This window comes from Ambystoma mexicanum, chromosome 7p (assembly GCF_040938575.1).
Source record: "Ambystoma mexicanum isolate Mex_15411 chromosome 7p, UKY_AmexF1_1, whole genome shotgun sequence".
Classification (NCBI taxonomy): Eukaryota; Metazoa; Chordata; class Amphibia; order Caudata; family Ambystomatidae; genus Ambystoma; species Ambystoma mexicanum.
The window spans coordinates 295,200,612-295,219,978 of NC_090939.1; the positions used below are offsets into that span (position 1 = coordinate 295,200,612).

A 19,367-nucleotide genomic window follows, 5' to 3' on the forward strand; every position below is an offset into this window, starting at 1 on the left:
CTCACGAGTTTGCTCGAAATCCACCCATGTTTTATTTTTTTTAAAGTGTCAAAATGTATGTACATAAAATAGTCATATAACTTAGCCCCCACTCGACAAAATCCATTCAGTCTTTACAAAAACATTGAAGGTTTGGTCTATAATCTTTCTCAAAACGTTTGTCCACATTCGTCAAATAGCAACAAAGTTATAAGCCATCAAATAATGTTGAGACCCCTCCCTCTAATTTAGCCCCCTCTTGAGAAAATCCCACTAAACTTTAGAAAACCATTTATATCTAGATCCAAAATCGTTTTGCCAAATGTTGTGCAGATTCGTCAAATGACACCACATTTATATGCCTTTACAATATTTTGGGACCCCCCCTCTAATTTTGCCCCCTCTTGACAGAATCCCAAAAATTTGCAAAACCATTCAGGATTAGTTGGAGAATAAAATTGCAAAATGACGTGCAGTTTCATTGAGTGGCGCAAAAGTTATAAGCCATCCAAAAACTGCTTTTCCCCAACCCGGTAATGCAGAAATAGGTAAAGATGTCCTAGGACATCTGAAGTGTCCGCAAACACCACAGAACTGTCCCAGGACATCCAGGGTGTTTGCCGACTTTCGGGGGGATGAACAAACCCGTTTTTTGGCTTCTTATGGCCATATCCAATCCAATCCTCACCCCCCATCCCCAAAGATTGTTTGTTGAGTTTGACAAGTGAAATGCTGTTTTTTTTTTAAGTTTTCACTGCGCTGTTCGCGGACCCCAAAAAGTCAGCGAATCCAAGATGGCGGGCGCTTCAGGAAAACAGACGCATTTCACGTTTTCTCACCGTCCAATCAGCGCTGCGTCCCAGTGTCCGCAGACCACGCAAAAGTCTGCGAATTTTTGTGGCCAATCGGAGGCCAGTCCGCGGATAGTGCAGCCAATCAGAGGCCAGTCCGCAGACCGAACAGGGAAGTGAGTCAGCGGACCAGACATAGATATCACAAATTTTTTTGCTTTACATTTTGGTCATTTTAAAAAAAAACTACTGGACGGTTTTACACCAAATTAACAAAAGCACGCTTTCGGGGCCAAGCCGCTGCTCCTGCCGCAAATTTGGTGTAAATCCGTCCAGCGGTTTGGGCTGTAGGCGTGAGAAAAGTTTTTTTCCATTATGTCTATGGGAAAAAAAGAAATTTAGGGACCCCCCTATAACTTTGCGCCCCCGGACCAAACCTCACCAAACTTTGCAAAAAAATTGAGAACAGAGTGGGCCATATACTTATTTTGCAAAGTTTGGTGAGGATTCGTCCAGGGAGAGCGAAGTTATAAGCCACCCAAAAAGTGCTCTTCCTATGGAAACAGCAACTTAACCATAACTACACAGCCACTACTGTGGCTGTGTAATATATATATATATATTGGCGGCACCGCCTGCAGTCTATTCACTACAAATAGCCAGCTTTTACGATTACTTAGTCTACTTGCGTTGGAGCTTCTGTACAGTTATAAAACAGCTTGCATTTTCTGCAGCGCTTCATCACATGTGCATTCTTTATTCCACACATGAAAGTCTTCTCAATTCTTTACTTCGTCATCTGGTTCTATAAGGACTAAACATCCTTTTCTTTGATTATTCCTCTCAGCGTGTCACCTTCACTTCATATGACATCACCAACCTCTCTTTTCCTCATCTTCATACTTCTTCTGTGATCTCCCTTAGGAGACCGTCATCTTTTTGGGGGTTCATCATAAAGGGCTTTCTTAATGGATACCTTGTTTCGAAGATTCTTCATGGTATAGGCACTATCACTGGTGTTGCACATGTCGCAATCTCTGGCTTCCAACATATAGGCAAAATGGGGGCAGGACTTCCGGTAGAGGCATTTGGCTGCTCCTCTACAATGTGGCTGTTATCAAGTACAGGAGGCCTTAAGTGAATCATGGCATTACAATGAACAGGGTTTAATTGACTTTGGATATTTTCAAGAATGCAGATATTAGTGATTCTTTCTTTTAGAGCAGAGCTATGAAAAGGTCTTGGCATCATCATTACCATAGCTCTGGGTAACTTTGTGTATTGTATATACTAACCCAATTACTTCACTCGTAAAGGACCTTGATGGGGATGGCCATTTTAAATAACCTACATAGACTTCTCACACATGATGCTACACTCCTTCTTACAGCCACCAACAAGACTGTGATGCTCAAATCTTTCTCATCACCCAAAGCTTTTGCCAATGTTATGCTCCTGCACAGTTATGCCTGCAATGTCGTGCCTACTGATATTATACCTATGGTTGCCCTCAATGATGTAGCCTTGCATAGTTATGCCTGCAATGTTGTGCTTAATACTATTACACCTATGATTGCCATCAATGATGATGTGCTTAATGATATTACACCTATGGTTGCCCTCAATGATGTGCCTCTGCATAACTACGTCTGCAATGCTGTGCCCAGTGATACAAGACCTATGGTTGCCCTCAATGATGTGCCTCTGCATAGTTACGCATGCAATGTTGTGCCCAGTGATACTAGACCAATGGTTGCCCCTAATGATGTGCCTCTGCCCACGCCTACCACTATAGTAGTCCTGCCCAAACGGGGAGCAAGGCCCAAAGATATGTCTTCGCCCAAATTGACTAACATAGCTGCTGTACCAGAAACTGTTCCAGTGCCTCATGCCCTGCCTAACGTTGCAGATCTGCCCAATACTGGACCCACTGATATGCCCACATTCACACATGCTACCATGACCCACCTGAGCCTAGCTGCTAACCCAGCACTCAGCTGTGCCCTTATCAATGCCCACTCCTTACATGCTCACTCCCTTGACATACACAACCTTATCACCACGCACAACCTATATCTTCTCATGATTACAGAAACCTGCCTCCATGAAACCTCAGCCCCGGCCCTCTCCCTGGCACTATCCCCAGGATACACCATGTTCAGACAGGACCGTCCATACTTTAAATGAGGGGGGTTACCCTCATAGCAAGAGAAACCATACCCATCAGAAAGATTGAAAAGACAATTGATAGCAACAGCGACTACCTTCTCCTCAAACTTACCCTCTACCCTAACTGCACTATCTCTCTCCACCTTGTCTAGTGACCCCCAGGCCTGTTGGCCAACTTCCAAGGAGCCCTGACCGACCTCCTTTCAGACAACCTAAAAAAACAACTAAGGCCATCCTCCTAGGTGACCTCAACCTGGGCCTCAACAGCCCTAAATACTCAGCTGCCAAATCTCTGGACAATGCACTGGAAACGCTAGGGTTCCAACACACCATCAATCACCGCACCCTCCCACGTTCAAGGCCGCACCCTAGACTGGCTCGCCCACCATAATTGCCCGATCACCATCAAAGCCAACTCTCCATCCCTGTGGACTGACCACCACGTCATCCTATTTGACATTACTACTCCCAGGAAAGCGCACCAGTCTGCGTTAACGCTCCCACCCGCCACCCGCCACCACCAGGATCTTGTGACAGCTTACGGCTGACAGGCTTAGATCACACATCCTTGAAACAGCTTTCAGGCCCCCTTTCTCCAATGACCCAGAGACACTCGCACTCGCCTACAATGCTGTTATTAAACTAGCCGTTGACACCATTGCCCCGCTCACAATTTGCAAAGCTAAACCAACCAGACATTCCAATGCCTGGTTCACCCCTGAGCTGCTAGAACTTTGTGCTAAAAAACATACCAGCCTATTACTCTGGCAAACCAACCACCGGGACTCAGCCAAACTGGAGTTTCAAAGGCTATGCAGAGAATACAAAAAAGCTATCATCCGAGCTAAAGCAACCTTGTTCAACACTAGGATTGCTAACCCCAAATCTGACTCCAAAGAGATTTTCTCTATCTTTAGGGAATTAGAGACACCTACCCTACCTCCCCAGTCCATCACCAAGGATGAGGCCTGGTGTAAGGGTATCCAATCAGCTATGCATAGACACACTAGCCACCCTGCTCAGTAAAATCAAAACTACCCAACAAACTTTGAACCACTCCCCACCTCTCGAACCACTCCTAAATAGCAGTGACCCAGCCAGGGCCATCTTAACAGTTTTGGGGGCCCGGGGCTCAGACAGCCTTGGGCCCCCCACCTCTGAAACCCATGTTGCCCCCCCGAAACCCATGTCCTACTCCCACCCCCCTCCAAACCCATGTCGCCCCCGTGACACGACACCCATGCCCCCTCCATATCTCGAGTCTAGTTCAACAGATACTCCTCTAAGCTTTAAATGGATTATCTAGTTGTTAATAAAATATAAACATTATACATCTGTGATCTGTTTTCCCAAGAGGATGCTATATTAAGGACATTTCACTTTGTTTTTGTTTCGAATAATATATTTTGTAAGAAATAAAGGCCTACTGAAAAGCTTGAACTGTTGGCATTGCCAATGCTTGTTTTACTAAGCAATTAAGCACGTGCAAAATGACAGCACAGGGCAGTTGTAATAAGCATAGTGTCATCCTGTGGACTCATCCTTTCATAAAGGCATTTTGGGCTGAGGGTGGAGGGTACAGAGGCAGCATACATGGTGCCGACAGCGATACTATCTTTATACACAAATGTGTTCAAATGACACCTGCAAACATTTCCAAACTATTCCTTTGCGCCATTTGTTGCACAACTTCATGCTTCGGCGATGCTGATGAACTACGTATAACCTTTACACAACACTTACATTTCTGTGCTTTATGCACAGAAATTAAGTCATCTATTACGCGTTCCTCTTTCACAGGGATTCACGTGGTAGTTGCCAGACACGCATGAGCCTGACGATGCCATTCTGTTTGGAAGATCATTTTCATTGCAGGCAATTTAAAGACTGAATTTTATAATGCAGGAAAGCCAATGCTTACTTCACCCAGAACTGCTGTGTAATCTCTCTAAAACAGTTATTTAAATGCTTGAAATCTGCTCTTTAAAGTGGGGGTGCGATGCTCTGAATTAAACAGATACCGGCGTCTCTCGCAATATTTCTTTGAAGGTACTGAATTGACAAAAGGTAGGCCATTTTTAATTGATGTGTGAACATTTTAATTAATCACACCACAGCACAATTAAATAATTAATCCATGTTCCAGAACATGAAAGAACGTTCGTTTTTGGGGCCCGGTCTCCATGTGAAAAACAAAGCACGGTATTGGACTTTTCAGAAGACCAGTGATGCAAGAAAGAGACAATCAAAATGGAATGCTCCAAAAAATATGCATACGTGCCTTGCTCGATCTGCATAAACGCTCTACAAGAAAGATTAAACAAATTACGTTGGATGCTTCAAAAGCTAATTAAATGAAGCACCTATGTTTCTTCATTAAACGTGTCTAATTAGAGAACACCACGGTTGGACAAACAACATACAGACAACATACCTAGCATTAATTTGCAGATTTGATACAGACTCAATACAACAAGTGCTGCAGCAGTGGAGCTAACACTACCAGATATGGCCAACAATAGCTTCTTTTTCTGTACAGCTGTCATACATCACTGCCAGGCTGAAGGAAATGTATACTCAGACTCAGTCACTTAGGGCAATGCACCGTCCAGCGGGATGAACTAAATGCAGTCTCGATGTGTTTCCGTGGTGGGCCTGCATGCTGGTTTCAGGGCATGCAACATATTTTAGCAGTAACATCTCACTTATCACAAGGTCGGCGTCAGTTTGATATTTACACAGTCATGGGCCCTTCGCCCTCATTAGGTGCATGCCAGCACACCTCCGCTCAGGAGGATGAGCTAGCAGCGTGCAAGTGCGGGAGTCATGATAACTATTATGTTAAAGTATCGTTTCCTCACCAGGTCTAAAGGAACCGGTACTTTAACTTAATAGCTATCCCGATTCCCCTACTTAGTTCACGGACCAGTACAGACTAGGTCCTCTGGCTCTGGGCATTCTTCTCCCCCAACCCCAGGCCATAAATATATGACGACACGCACGCCCGGCCTCAAGCATGCTGCATGTGAGGCTGGACGACGTTCATCATGCAAAAGCTGCTGCCTGCCTGCCATTCCTCCAGGGTGGGGTGCCATTCCTCCAGGGTGGGCCTCCTCATATCATGGTCCATGCTACGAGGAGGCCCGGCACGCCCTGCTGCATGTCCTCCTCCTCTCAAGTCGACGCCGTCTAGGCCCGGCTGCAATCACCTCCTCTTCCTGTTAGAGGACATGATGTAGGCATGCAGCCAGGGCCTAGACCATGTCGACATCGACCGGACGACCAACACAACAATAGGCCCTCCCTGGCCCTGGCCCTGCTGCATTCAATCATTCCCCAGGGCAGGGCTCTGGAGGAGAGCACCGACTGTCCGAACCTGGGGAATGATTGTACGCCAGGCCAGCTTGGGCACAACCAACGTCTTCCAACATCACCTCCTCCACCTTGCTTACCATGAACTGGGCCGGCGGCACGTGAAGTGGGCCCTCTGCTGGCCTTTTCTCTGGCCTGGGCACTGGCAGCAGCTCATTAAGTTGAATTCAGCAGCAAGAAGTCCAAGTTCTGTATTGGAGAGAATAAGTTCCAGTAGGTGGCAACGACGTCACGCACACACGCCCAGCAGCTCCTTACCCCACTCACACTCATGAATGTCATTGGCTGGAAAGCAGCCAATGAGATTCAGTTAATACATCTGTTGCAATGAGGCTGCCAGCTGGTGCGCTGTTTGGGTACAGATTAAGACTGGCGGGGCCACCTCTCTAGCGCCCCACCATTCTCTTACATTGTCGCTAACGTAGAGTGCGTGGAGCTCAGCTACGAGCTCCACGCATTTTCAATACAAAAAAGTTGTGTAAAAGTGGACGCACACAGTGTCTCAGTCAGCAACATTTGCGGGATGCGTCTGCGTGCAGGGGTCACTCACTGCTGCAGCAACACGGATAGCATCCCGGGCGGGCAGACGCAGTATTATGTATGTCCTTAGCTCAATGGGTTGGTGCACCTGCTGCTCCAGAAATGTGAGTGCTACATAGATTGGATGAGTGAGTCCAAGCAGTTTTAACTCAGTACTGTCTACTGTCTCATTGATCCAAATGCAATGCAGACGAGTTGGCTAATGAGGTAAACAGAACTTTACCTAACGCTTCTGTGATTACCCCCGCTCTGTGCGATAAACCTAATATTTCTGCATTGTGCGTAACGTGCGGCCTGTCGCATACTGCAACCTTGGGAGCAATCGGCGTGCAGTTGGCACATACGAGGCGGTAGTGTCAATTGTGGGCGCTGGGTGCGGGGGAGCGGAGTTGCCGGTGCAGTGTGAGATGTATAGGTTTAAAAACAGACTTTGCTGAATTCAATGGGAAGATTATGAATGCGCTCACCTGTGGTGTTTTTAAACAAAAACTATTTATTCCAGCAGAGCCTTTTTGCATAGGCGGCTCACAAAACCGCAGCTCTCATATTGAAAGCGGATCCGCGAACGGACGAGGGACATGATTGCTGCAAAGGGCTGACTTTTAAGGCAACATATGCGCTTTGATACATCGATAAATGTCTTTAACGGACGGATGTATTCAATATTGAAGGTGATGTGCTCATTTAGAACACCCTGTCTAGGGATGCATAGCCAGAGTGGTCTCACTCTGAGCGGCAGTCAAATTAATTATATATATATATATATGTGTATATATATATATATATATATATATATATATATGTACACATTGATTTCATTTGCTGCCACGCTGCAAAAAAAAAAGAAATAAAAAAAACACACAACTTGTTCAGCACTCTCCAGGATCATTCTGGGTCCCCCTCCAGGGCCACCAGGATGGGGGGGCCCGGGGCACGTGCCCCGTTTGCCCCCCATAGAGACGTCCCTGGACCCAGCCACACTCTTCTCTTTCAAAGAGGTCAATGAGCAGAACATCATTGGCCTTATGAATTCCATCAAACCCTCTAACTGTAAAGGGGACATCTGCCCGGCCGCCATCATCAAAGAATGTGCTAGCACTCTTGTCCCATTCCTCACAGCATTTGTCAATGCCTCATTCACAACCGGATTGGTACCAACATGCCTCAAAGAAGCATGGGTTCGCCCCCTCCTGCAGAAACCTTCACTGGACCCTACCATCCCCAATAACTACAGGCATATAACCATGTTCCGTTCCTTCTTAAAATACAAAGCAGCCTACCTGCAAGTCCAACAATTCATCGAAGCCAACAACCTCCTCATGCTCCGTCAATCAGGTTTTCACCCCGGTCACAGAACTGAAACGGCCCTACTCGACTTAAAAAACCAAAAGAATGATGCCCACGACTCTGGTAAACCAGCCCTACTTCTACTCTTGGACTTATCTGCAGCATCCGACTTGGTTGACCACAAAGTCCATTGCCACCACTTGACATCTACAGCCCACTTCTCGCCCCAACGCACCTTCCTGGATCACCTCATTCCTACAAGGCAGAGCCATGCAAGTCTTCTCGGACCAAGCATCCGCCCTCCCCCCACAACATCATCCATTGTGGAGTCCCACAAGGCTCCTGCATTTCCCCTACAGCGTAGATGATGCCTAGGGAGTCAAGGATGAGGAAGAGTTTAACCTCTCAATGACTAGGCAGATCAACGCCATTGCCTCGACCGCGGCATGCCACGCCAAACTGCTTAATGCAGCCAGCCCCTTCCTGTCCAGGGATAACTGCCTCACGATAGCCAGAGCTATAACCGGATCCCTACTCCACTACTGCAATGCCCTCTTTGCGGGCACGTCAATAAAGAACATGGAGAAGCTCCAAACTATTCAAAACAATGCGCTCTGTGCACCCACAGACACCCCCAGAAGGGACCATATATCTGCTGTTAGGAAACAGGCCCACTGGCTACCCATTAAAGAGTGTATGCTCTTCAAAACCCTGGCTATTACCCACAAATGCGTCAATCACACAGCCCCCTTAAACCTCACCCAAAGAATACACAGATCTGTCTCCTCCAGACCAACTAGGGCACCCTATACCAAACTCCTCACAGTACCTAAAGTCAAAAGAGCCAGAGTAGGGGGCTCAAGCCTCCCATTAATTGCAGCCTTGCAATGTAAGGGCCTCCCACCACACCTCAGAGCAGAAACCTCCCACCTAGCCTTCTGCAAAGCCATTAAAACACAGCTATTCACCTAATCCGGACTATGCTGAAACTATATGTATGCAATTGCTCTACAATGTCAGCCAAATGCCTCACTCTGTTGTGTAAGATGTATACCTCATGTAACTAAGTCACATCCTTGTATGTTTCATGTAACTAAGTCATATCCTTGTAACAGTGCCTTGATGCCGCCAGGCTGTTTGCGTGTTTTATAAATGTAAAAAATAAAAATAAATTAAATACATAAATAACAATCAACTGAGTGAGGAACTTCTTGAGTGGGGATCTCATAAGGTGTACTCTCGCGACCCGTATGTCAGTGCTATTGAGGTTAACAATGGTTGTCTTATTTTATTCTTGTGTCGCAAGGGTGTAGGTCAACACGGAGACATAGAGTCCCTCAACTCTGTTTGTAAAGTAAGCAGTAGTTTGTTTGTGCCTACACCTCTTTGCGCCAAATTTCTGATCTGGATGAATCAAAGTACGTAGTCAAGTTTCTTCAAGCATATTTTCTTAATTTATTTGATATATATTCTGCCCATATGGATGACACGTGTTTCGGCGTTTCTTTAGCGCCTTTTTCAAATCCGGGCTGAATGCAAACGTAACATGTAATAAAACAAAACACAAAATATAACATATGAAATAGCATTTTAACATATTTTGTAACACATTTAGTAGTTAGAATAGTGACTTAGGCTGTGTAATATATCCTTTGAGCATTCTCAAATTACATGAACACCTAAAAGTGCAGCACCTCTTAGTTACCTCAAATGGTTAAAAATAAATCCATTGCAGTGACTATGTCAGTTTTTAAAATTAAATATGTGCAATCCGAAAAAGAAGTAAGTATGGGATGGCATGGACCTAACAATTTTTGGCTGTCAGAAAAGCATGTAAATTTGTTTTCTTACCCTTAATGAATGTAATACGAATCTCCCTTTCCTTATTTCCGGGAATTAGTTTTTAGTTGAAGTATATCACGGTAGTTCCAGGGTTAAATCCCACCTAAAACAAATTTGATTATTCTATTATGCTAACATTAGCCTTTTAACCTTCTATCGGATTGATTCTTTGTGCATGATTCCCTTGCATATATTTAGACACATTTTAAACTCTGGTAAGCATGACTAGTAACATCTTTCTCATTGAATTTATATAAAAAGTGTTATTCATATTTGCAATCCTCCAATTGCATTACATATCCTTGGTCTCATGCATTCTGTTACTCTAGCGGTCACTACGAATTACTTTTTCAGTTACAACGACTGGTAATCGATTTGCTCCCCATTTGTGTTTACCAAAACACCCTGTCGCGTGAGTTTGAAATCCCAACAAAAATATATTTTATTTTATTTATGCCACTCGGCATCAAGCATGCTGATTTCTACATTGAGCATGCTTGTAGCGGTGGTCTTTCCACCCCTTAAAAGCGCTTACCTACAAAATTCGCCTGCTCATGCCTCAAGCGTCGGGGGTCCCGTTTTGATTCTGACAAATCCTTGTTCATAAGGAGTTACAGATTGCTAGTCCCTCTTTCCTTTTGTTCATTTGCAAAATTCGGCGGCCATACTTTGGGCTGAATTTTAGTACGTAAGTCCTTTTTTCCTTTTTGGTGTTTAAAATGGTCTGTTGCATTTGTGTTTGGTGTAACATTGGTTTGAATTTAAACTTCCGTATTTATCTTGCGCGGCTGATCTGTTACTTATTAGTATGTCCAAATTTACAAAAATTAAAGTTAAAAAAGTAACTAGTTTTACACTATGTTTATTAGTATTTTTTACGCAATCTCTTTATATTATGTATACCTGAGACAGTTTCCTGTTGGGAATGATGCGTTATGGTAACTTTAGTTTTCTTCATTAACCATTATTTTTTCACTATATTTTATTAGCATTCTTTTCACAATTTCAGAATGGTGCATTGTGGTACCTGTGGTTTGATGTTACTTTCGCCTCTCTCATCTGTTTAACTTTCATCTGAATAGCGGTTTCGCCCATATAGGATCTCCCCATATGTATATCTAAAGCATATAATTTAGCAGTGCACATTCTTCTCACAATTTCAGAATGGTGCATTGTGGTACCTGTGGTTTGATGTAAATTTCGCCTCTCTCATCTGTTTAACTTTCATCTGATTAACGGTTTCGCCCATATAGGATCTCCCCATGTGTATATCTAAAGCATATGATTTAACATTGCACTATTCAATAATATTTTTCTTTGCAACAAATTATAATCGAACAAAATGGAAAACAGGAAAAAACATTTTTGTGATTAATGAAAACATTTGCAATATTCATAACAAGAGACCTGTATATTATCATTTTTTGGTTTTGTTTCTGCTATTTCTCTGCTACTTCTCCAGCATCACAAAAAATGAATCATTTCATTATCTGAATTTAATCCATGTTCCAATGTTTGAAAATGGCAGATTAATCTGGCTTCTTCTTGCCTTAAGCAAAGTTCTTGATTTCCTCCTCGTTTGCCCATTTTGATTATTTTCAGTCCAATAAATCTAATGTCTTTTTTATTTTGCATTTGATGTTGGTTTTGCCAATGAACAGATAACGGGAGGGTTTTGTCTTGACTTCATATAGCTGAAATATGTTCTCTAATTCTAGTTCTTAACTCCCGAATGGTGCTCCCAATGTAGAGCAGATTACAGACACATATCACTGCGTAGACCACATGTTTAGATCTACAATTAATTTGTTCCCTAATCTTTGTTTTGACACCTTCTTGGTTCGTAAAAGTAACTGTTTCTTGTACTGCATAGTGGCACATCGAACAGAAGCCACATTTCCTAAAACCTGACTGTGGTTGTCGTAACCATGTTTGTGATCTTGTTTCTTCTTTCTCCTCTTCGGACAACATAGAAGGACTCAACATGTTTTTCAAAGTTCTGGCTTTCCTATAAGTTATTGTTGGATAATCTTGTATGTGTTTCTCGATATGTGGGTCTAATTTTAATAGATACCAGTTCTTTTTTAGGACTTTTTTAATTTCTTTGTTGTTTGCACAATATGCCGTAATAAAATGAATAATATCGTCTGGTTGTATACTTTTGCTGCTTTGAGATAATGTTGATTCTCTGGTCATGTTTTTGGCCTTCATTTTTGCAGTTTTAATTGGTTTTTGTGAGTATCCTCTGGCCTTAAATCTGTCTGATAACAGTTGACATTCACTCTCAAAATCTGATAATTCTGTGCAATTACGTCGTGCTCTAATGAACTCTCCTTTTGGAATGTTATAGATAACCGGTTTATGGTGGCAGCTAGTCGCATACAATGGTGAATTGACTTCCGTCTCTTTTCTGAATGTTTTTGTGTGTAATTGTCCTGTGGATACAAACATGGTTAGATCCAAAAAGTTAATTTCCGTTTTGCTGCTTTGCCCAGTAAATTCTAGGCCAAATTCATTGTTATTTGCTTGGTTTAGTAGAGACTCCAGTTCTTCCGGTGTGCCGTTCCAAATAATTAGTACATCATCGATGTACCTTAGCCATTTGATTATTTTATTCTTGAACTCTAGTAATTGGTATATGTGTAGGTCTTCAAACATTCCCATTACAATGTTGGCAAGGGCTGGGGCATATTTAACGCCCATTGCAACTCCACGTATTTGTCGAAAAAACTGATTATTGAAAATGAAAACATTGTTCTCTAAAGTTGTCATGAGCATTTCTTTAAGCATGCATGCAGAGTTAAAAAATGACGCTGATCTATTTTTGAAAGTATAGTCCATTGCTTCCAGGGCCAATTCGTATTTAATAGATGTATATAGAGCCTTAACGTCCCATGTTGCTAGTAAGTATACTTACTAGCAACATGGGACGTTAAGGCTCTATATACAATGTTTTCATTTTCAATAATCAGTTTTTTCGACAAATACGTGGAGTTGCAATGGGCGTTAAATATGGATCTAACCATTTTTGTATCCACAGGACAATTACACACAAAAACATTCAGAAAAGAGACGGAAGTCAATTCAACATTGTATGCGACTAGCTGCCACCATAAACCGGTTATCTATAACATTCCAAAAGGAGAGATCATTAGAGCACGACGTAATTGCACAGAATTATCAGATTTTGAGAGTGAATGTCAACTGTTATCAGACAGATTTAAGGCCAGAGGATACTCACAAAAATCAATTAAAACTGCAAAAATGAAGGCCAAAAACATGACCAGACAATCAACATTATCTCAAAGCAGCAAAAGTATACAACCAGACGATATTATTCATTTTATTACGGCATATTGTGCAAACAACAAAGAAATTAAAAAAGTCCTAAAAAAGAACTGGTATCTATTAAAATTAGACCCACATATCGAGAAACACATACAAGATTATCCAACAATAACTTATAGGAAAGCCAGAACTTTGAAAAACATGTTGAGTCCTTCTATGTTGTCTGAAGAGGAGAAAGAAGAAACAAGATCACAAACATGGTTACGACAACCACAGTCAGGTTTTAGGAAATGTGGCTTCTGTTCGATGTGCCACTATGCAGTACAAGAAACAGTTACTTTTACGAACCAAGAAGGTGTCAAAACAAAGATTAGGGAACAAATTAATTGTAGATCTAAACATGTGGTCTACGCAGTGATATGTGTCTGTAATCTGCTCTACATTGGGAGCACCATTCGGGAGTTAAGAACTAGAATTAGAGAACATATTTCAGCTATAGGAAGTCAAGACAAAACCCTCCCGTTATCTGTTCATTGGCAAAACCAACATCAAATGCAAAATAAAAAAGACATTAGATTTATTGGACTGAAAAGAATCAAAATGGGCAAACGAGGAGGAAATCAAGAACTTTGCTTAAGGCAAGAAGAAGCCAGATTAATCTGCCATTTTCAAACATTGGAACATGGATTAAATTCAGATAATGAAATGATTCATTTTTTGTGATGCTGGAGAAGTAGCAGAGAAATAGCAGAAACAAAACCAAAAAAATGATAATATACAGGTCTCTTGTTATGAATATTGCAAATGTTTTCATTAATCACAAAAATGTTTTTTCCTGTTTTCCATTTTGTTCGATTATAATTTGTTGCAAAGAAAAATATTATTGAATAGTGCAATGTTAAATCATATGCTTTAGATATACACATGGGGAGATCCTATATGGGCGAAACCGTTAATCAGATGAAAGTTAAACAGATGAGAGAGGCGAAATTTACATCAAACCACAGGTACCACAATGCACCATTCTGAAATTGTGAGAAGAATGTGCACTGCTAAATTATATGCTTTAGATATACATATGGGGAGATCCTATATGGGCGAAACCGCTATTCAGATGAAAGTTAAACAGATGAGAGAGGCGAAAGTAACATCAAACCACAGGTACCACAATGCACCATTCTGAAATTGTGAAAAGAATGCTAATAAAATATAGTGAAAAAATAATGGTCAATGAAGAAAACTAAAGTTACCATAACGCATCATTCCCAACAGGAAACTGTCTCAGGTATACATAATATAAAGAGATTGCGTAAAAAATACTAATAAACATAGTGTAAAACTAGTTACTTTTTTAACTTTAATTTTTGTAAATTTGGACATACTAATAAGTAACAGATCAGCCGCGCAAGATAAATACGGAAGTTTAAATTCAAACCAATGTTACACTAAACACAAATGCAACAGACCATTTTAAACACCAAAAAGGAAAAAAGGACTTACGTACTAAAATTCAGCCCAAAGTATGGCCGCCGAATTTTGCAAATGAACAAAAGGAAAGAGGGACTAGCAATCTGTAACTCTTTATGAACAAGGATTTGTCAGAATCAAAACGGGACCCCCGACGCTTGAGGCATGAGCAGGCGAATTTTGTAGGTAAGCGCTTTTAAGGGGTGGAAAGACCACCGCTACAAGCATGCTCAATGTAGAAATCAGCATGCTTGATGCCGAGTGGCATAAATAAAATAAAATATATTTTTGTTGGGATTTCAAACTCACGCGACAGGGTGTTTTGGTAAACACAAATGGGGAGCAAATCGATTACCAGTCGTTGTAACTGAAAAAGTAATTCGTAGTGACCGCTAGAGTAACAGAATGCATGAGACCAAGGATATGTAATGCAATTGGAGGATTGCAAATATGAATAACACTTTTTATATAAATTCAATGAGAAAGATGTTACTAGTCATGCTTACCAGAGTTTAAAATGTGTCTAAATGTATGCAAGGGAATCATGCACAAAGAATCAATCCGATAGAAGGTTAAAAGGCTAATGTTAGCATAATAGAATAATCAAATTTGTTTTAGGTGGGATTTAACCCTGGAACTACCGTGATATACTTCAACTAAAAACTAATTCCCGGAAATAAGGAAAGGGAGATTCGCATTACATTCATTAAGGGTAAGAAAACAAATTTACATGCTTTTCTGACAGCCAAAAATTGTTAGGTCCATGCCATCTCATACTTACTTCTTTTTCGGATTGCACATATTTAATTTTAAAAACTAACATAGTCACTGCAATGGATTTATTTTTAACCATTTGAGGTAACTAAGAGGTGCTGCACTTTTAGGTGTTCATGTAATTTGAGAATGCTCAAAGGATATACTACACAGCCTAAGTCACTATTCTAACTACTAAATGTGTTACAAAATATGTTAAAATGCTATTTCATATGTTATATTTTGTGTTTTGTTTTATTACATGTTACGTTTGCATTCAGCCCGGATTTGAAAAAGGCGCTAAAGAAACGCCGAAACACGTGTCATCCATATGGGCAGAATATATATCAAATAAATTAAGAAAATATGCTTGAAGAAACTTGACTACGTACTTTGATTCATCCAGATCAGAAATTTGGCGCAAAGAGGTGTAGGCACAAACAAACTACTGCTTACATAAATAACAAAACAGTCTTTTTCAGCATCCCATAGAATATGCCAACATTCAGTATTACTCTTACAGCATTAATGTAATAGTGGTGCCCTTTTGTGATTTATGTTCCAAGAACTGTTAAACCGTCTTTATTTGGCCAGATACCTTTAATATGTACTTCCTTGTTATATTGCACATAATTACAATGCAATGCTCTTGGCAAAATGGTGTGTGGGTATTGTCCCAGCAAGGTATTCTGTTGGGCATTATCCCATTGCAAAGTTCTGCTTTGGGGCTATATTTTTCCTGAGCACACATTATTCCTGCCATTCAACAAGAGATATAACTGTGCAAAATAATTAAGAGAATTCAAAACATATTGAGTACTGCAGAATGCTAAAGCATCAAGGGAAGTGCTGAGAATGTTTGGTATTAGATCCATTGATGGGATCCTAATCAGAACTGTATTTAAAAACAGACCATGTAAAACTGTAAAAAGTGATTAACTCCTCACTCGTGAAATACTAGTTGGTTGTCCATTGGATGTTTCTGTTGAATTCTCAGTAGTAAGAGTCAATTTCAATAGCTGGCATGTTCTCTATAATAGACAATACTCTACCATATCATGTTTTACCCATAGGAATGTTGAAAGGTGCTTTAAAATACACCGGGCCCCATTTTTCAAAGATTTCTTGAGGGGAATCCTTTAAACACATGCTTTAGTTGAAAATGCTTAGCTTATTTACTGCTCTCTGCAGGTCCCTAGCACCAGCATTCTTAACAAGCCTATCATTCTGGTGTTGTAATGCCATTAGCCAGCACCCCTACTCTGAAACTTGTTCCAGCACCACTGCTTTTACTCACAGGTTTGTTTTGCACTGCTGTAGTCGTTTTAGACAAAACTGCCAACCTGAGTAATTACCCGTGGGTCCTGTTGTGGGCGATTAGTTAAGATACTCACTCCCAGGTGTTCTTCTGCTCAGTGGTACAGACTTTTGGGAGTTCTATTTGGGGGTCCTCCTGTTCTGCTGCTTCTACCTCTTGGGACTTGGTCCATCTTCTGATCTCTGTAACATTTATTTGGTGTCTCCTGTGGCATTCCCTGGAGCTGCCGATCGCAGAATCTGCACCTGTGGGGTCAACAGACTTACCTTCACTAAAGTGGATGGCCCTTTAACTTTCTTCCATTAATTTAAATAGAACTGTGAACTTACCTGGAACCCTCTTAAATTTTACTCTGGGGTACACACCTGCCCCTGGACATTTTTCCTGGATCCCCTAGGAATTCAGAGAGCACTGGACCAAGTTTGGTATTTTTGGAGTTTACCAATGATTTTTTGTATTGATTTTTTTATTTTAAACTCTTCATATGCATTTCTTTCATAGGACTGCAAGTGTAACATTGTGACTATTTCTAGTAAATCAATATTTTTCTCTTGAAATGAATGAATCAGGTTAACTGTTAATAAAACTATGTGCTACTTCTTGGAAGTCTTTGGCTAGGATTTACAATTGTTCCATTCTCGCAATGTCTGTAGTTATATGTGTCGGTGCATAACTACTTGTAGAATGCATTAGATAGTTCAAATGAATATTTTTAGGCTTTCAGGAATCATAACATTTTTCTGTTGGTAAAATTGTGTTCCTATATTTTTCCCCGTACCCTATCTATATGTGTTAGGTCCTGACCACTAAATCTATTGCCTTCCACAAAACCACAGTTGGGATGTATGTTGGTATCATTTTAATTGCGTGTATTACCACGCAGATTACTTATTTGAACTCTTATAGTTCTGTCACCTCTGTATCTCATTTCCTATTTTTTCTTACCATCAGACTAGGGTCAGATGACACCCAGTTGCGGTCACAATATGCCATTAATCGGATAAGGCTACTGTAAGACCACTGCAGTGGTGACAGGTGCAGTATAAATGCTAAATAAAATAATATATGTGTTACGTTATTGATATATTTTTCAGTATATCAGAGTAGTGTATTTTCTCGAGTTATGTGTGTGGAATAATGGTACATCTGTGTGTAACGGAGAGTTAAGCCGTGCTGTTCTGTCTAAGTTGTCACGTTGTCTAAGATAAGAGGTTTGGCTTCTCTTTCTTGTCTCGTGTGTTAGCCTTCCCCGTAGGTTTAGTGATTGTAACCTCCTCAATAGAAGGTGGTAGTGGTACAAAATCTGTCATAGACACTAGCCTAGCCCGGGTTTCACTTTTCATTCGGGCTTTGTAGTCCTGACTTTCCACATTATGAATCCAGGACTACAAATCCTAGAATGCAAAGTGAAAATCATGTCTCTACAAGTGTTTCTTGATACGGATACATTTGGCATGTATGCTGCTGCCTGATTATGATGTTTATTGGGTATAAATATCAGAAATGATCAGAAACTGATTCACAACTTCTGAATCTGCACCTCCTGCAGCTGGCCGGCTCATACGCCTCTAGAAACTGCCATGGCCCTGCCACAGCCATATTAAAAACACAACTGTTGGCTTTGTCACTTCTTGTTTTAATTGTGTTTTGGGCGTCAATTAACAAGAAAAGAAAACAAACATCAGCGTGTCCACTCGTTTCTAAGCCGCGTTCCTAGCGTATCAGGATATTTCAGCAAACTGAAAGGGAAACCACCAGAAGATGGCCTCTAGTTTTGCACGCAGGAAGGGGAGCTAGCTGCTTTGCGCTCTAGTTATTCTTGTGTGTCTGACGTCGGTCTGGACTCTGTGCTCTTGCTTGTCATGCTCTTCCCTCGCACTCTCCTGCCGCTCGATGCACTCGGAGCAGCTGCTTTTACTGGCTGGAGAGGAAGCGGCTAGGAAGTGACGTCTCAGCAAGCGTGCCCCCCTCCTCCTTCCCACCAACAGCGAGTTGTGCACGGGCAGGTTTTCTCTGTCATCCTCGGCTTGTATCCATCATGGCCCTGCACGTGCCGAAGGCCCCGGGCTTTGCCCAAATGCTCAAAGACGGCGCCAAGGTAGGTGCCCGGTGGAATGGGTTCAGTAGGTCAGCCCATAATTTTCGGGTTTTTTCTTGGGGCTTTCCTGTCCGTTGCCTAGAAGCTTCCAGGAAAGTCGGAAGCTTAGCTAAAGGGGCACGAGGTGCCCGGTGCAGCACGCCTGACTGTTTATTGCAAGCCCTTTCACCCACTCTCTCTTACTGGTTAAATATGATCGCGATCCCAGTGGGTGCCTATTTCCATTGCTCTAGCGGCTCCTATTGTTATAGTAAACTGTAGAACGAGCCGTATATGGAGCGAGTATCTAGGCATCAGCCCCTCCCTTGTCTTCATGCAATGCTTTTCAGGGGAGGCTGCCGCGCCCTGTGTTCAATGTTAAACACCAGGCTCGGAGTTGGGGCAATGCCAGAACCAAACACGCAAAATGCTACTGTGGGACTTTATTATTATTATTTTTTTTGGTGGTCAAAGTGGGCCGCTT

General features: G+C 41.8%; 1 protein-coding gene across 2 annotated transcripts in view; it reads left to right on the plus strand.

Moving 5' to 3' along the window:
- The first annotated feature begins 18,535 nt into the window (after window positions 1-18,535).
- CCT8 (chaperonin containing TCP1 subunit 8) overlaps window positions 18,536-19,367 on the plus strand; it is a 403,324-nt gene continuing 402,492 nt past the window's right edge. The window contains exon 1 of one of the 2 annotated variants that reach the window (XM_069636365.1): window positions 18,536-18,904. In XM_069636365.1, coding sequence (XP_069492466.1) covers window positions 18,845-18,904 — 60 coding nt within the window. In that variant the 5' untranslated portion in view covers window positions 18,536-18,844. The remainder of the gene's footprint in view (window positions 18,905-19,367) is intronic. The other variant, XM_069636366.1, reaches the window with a different exon arrangement.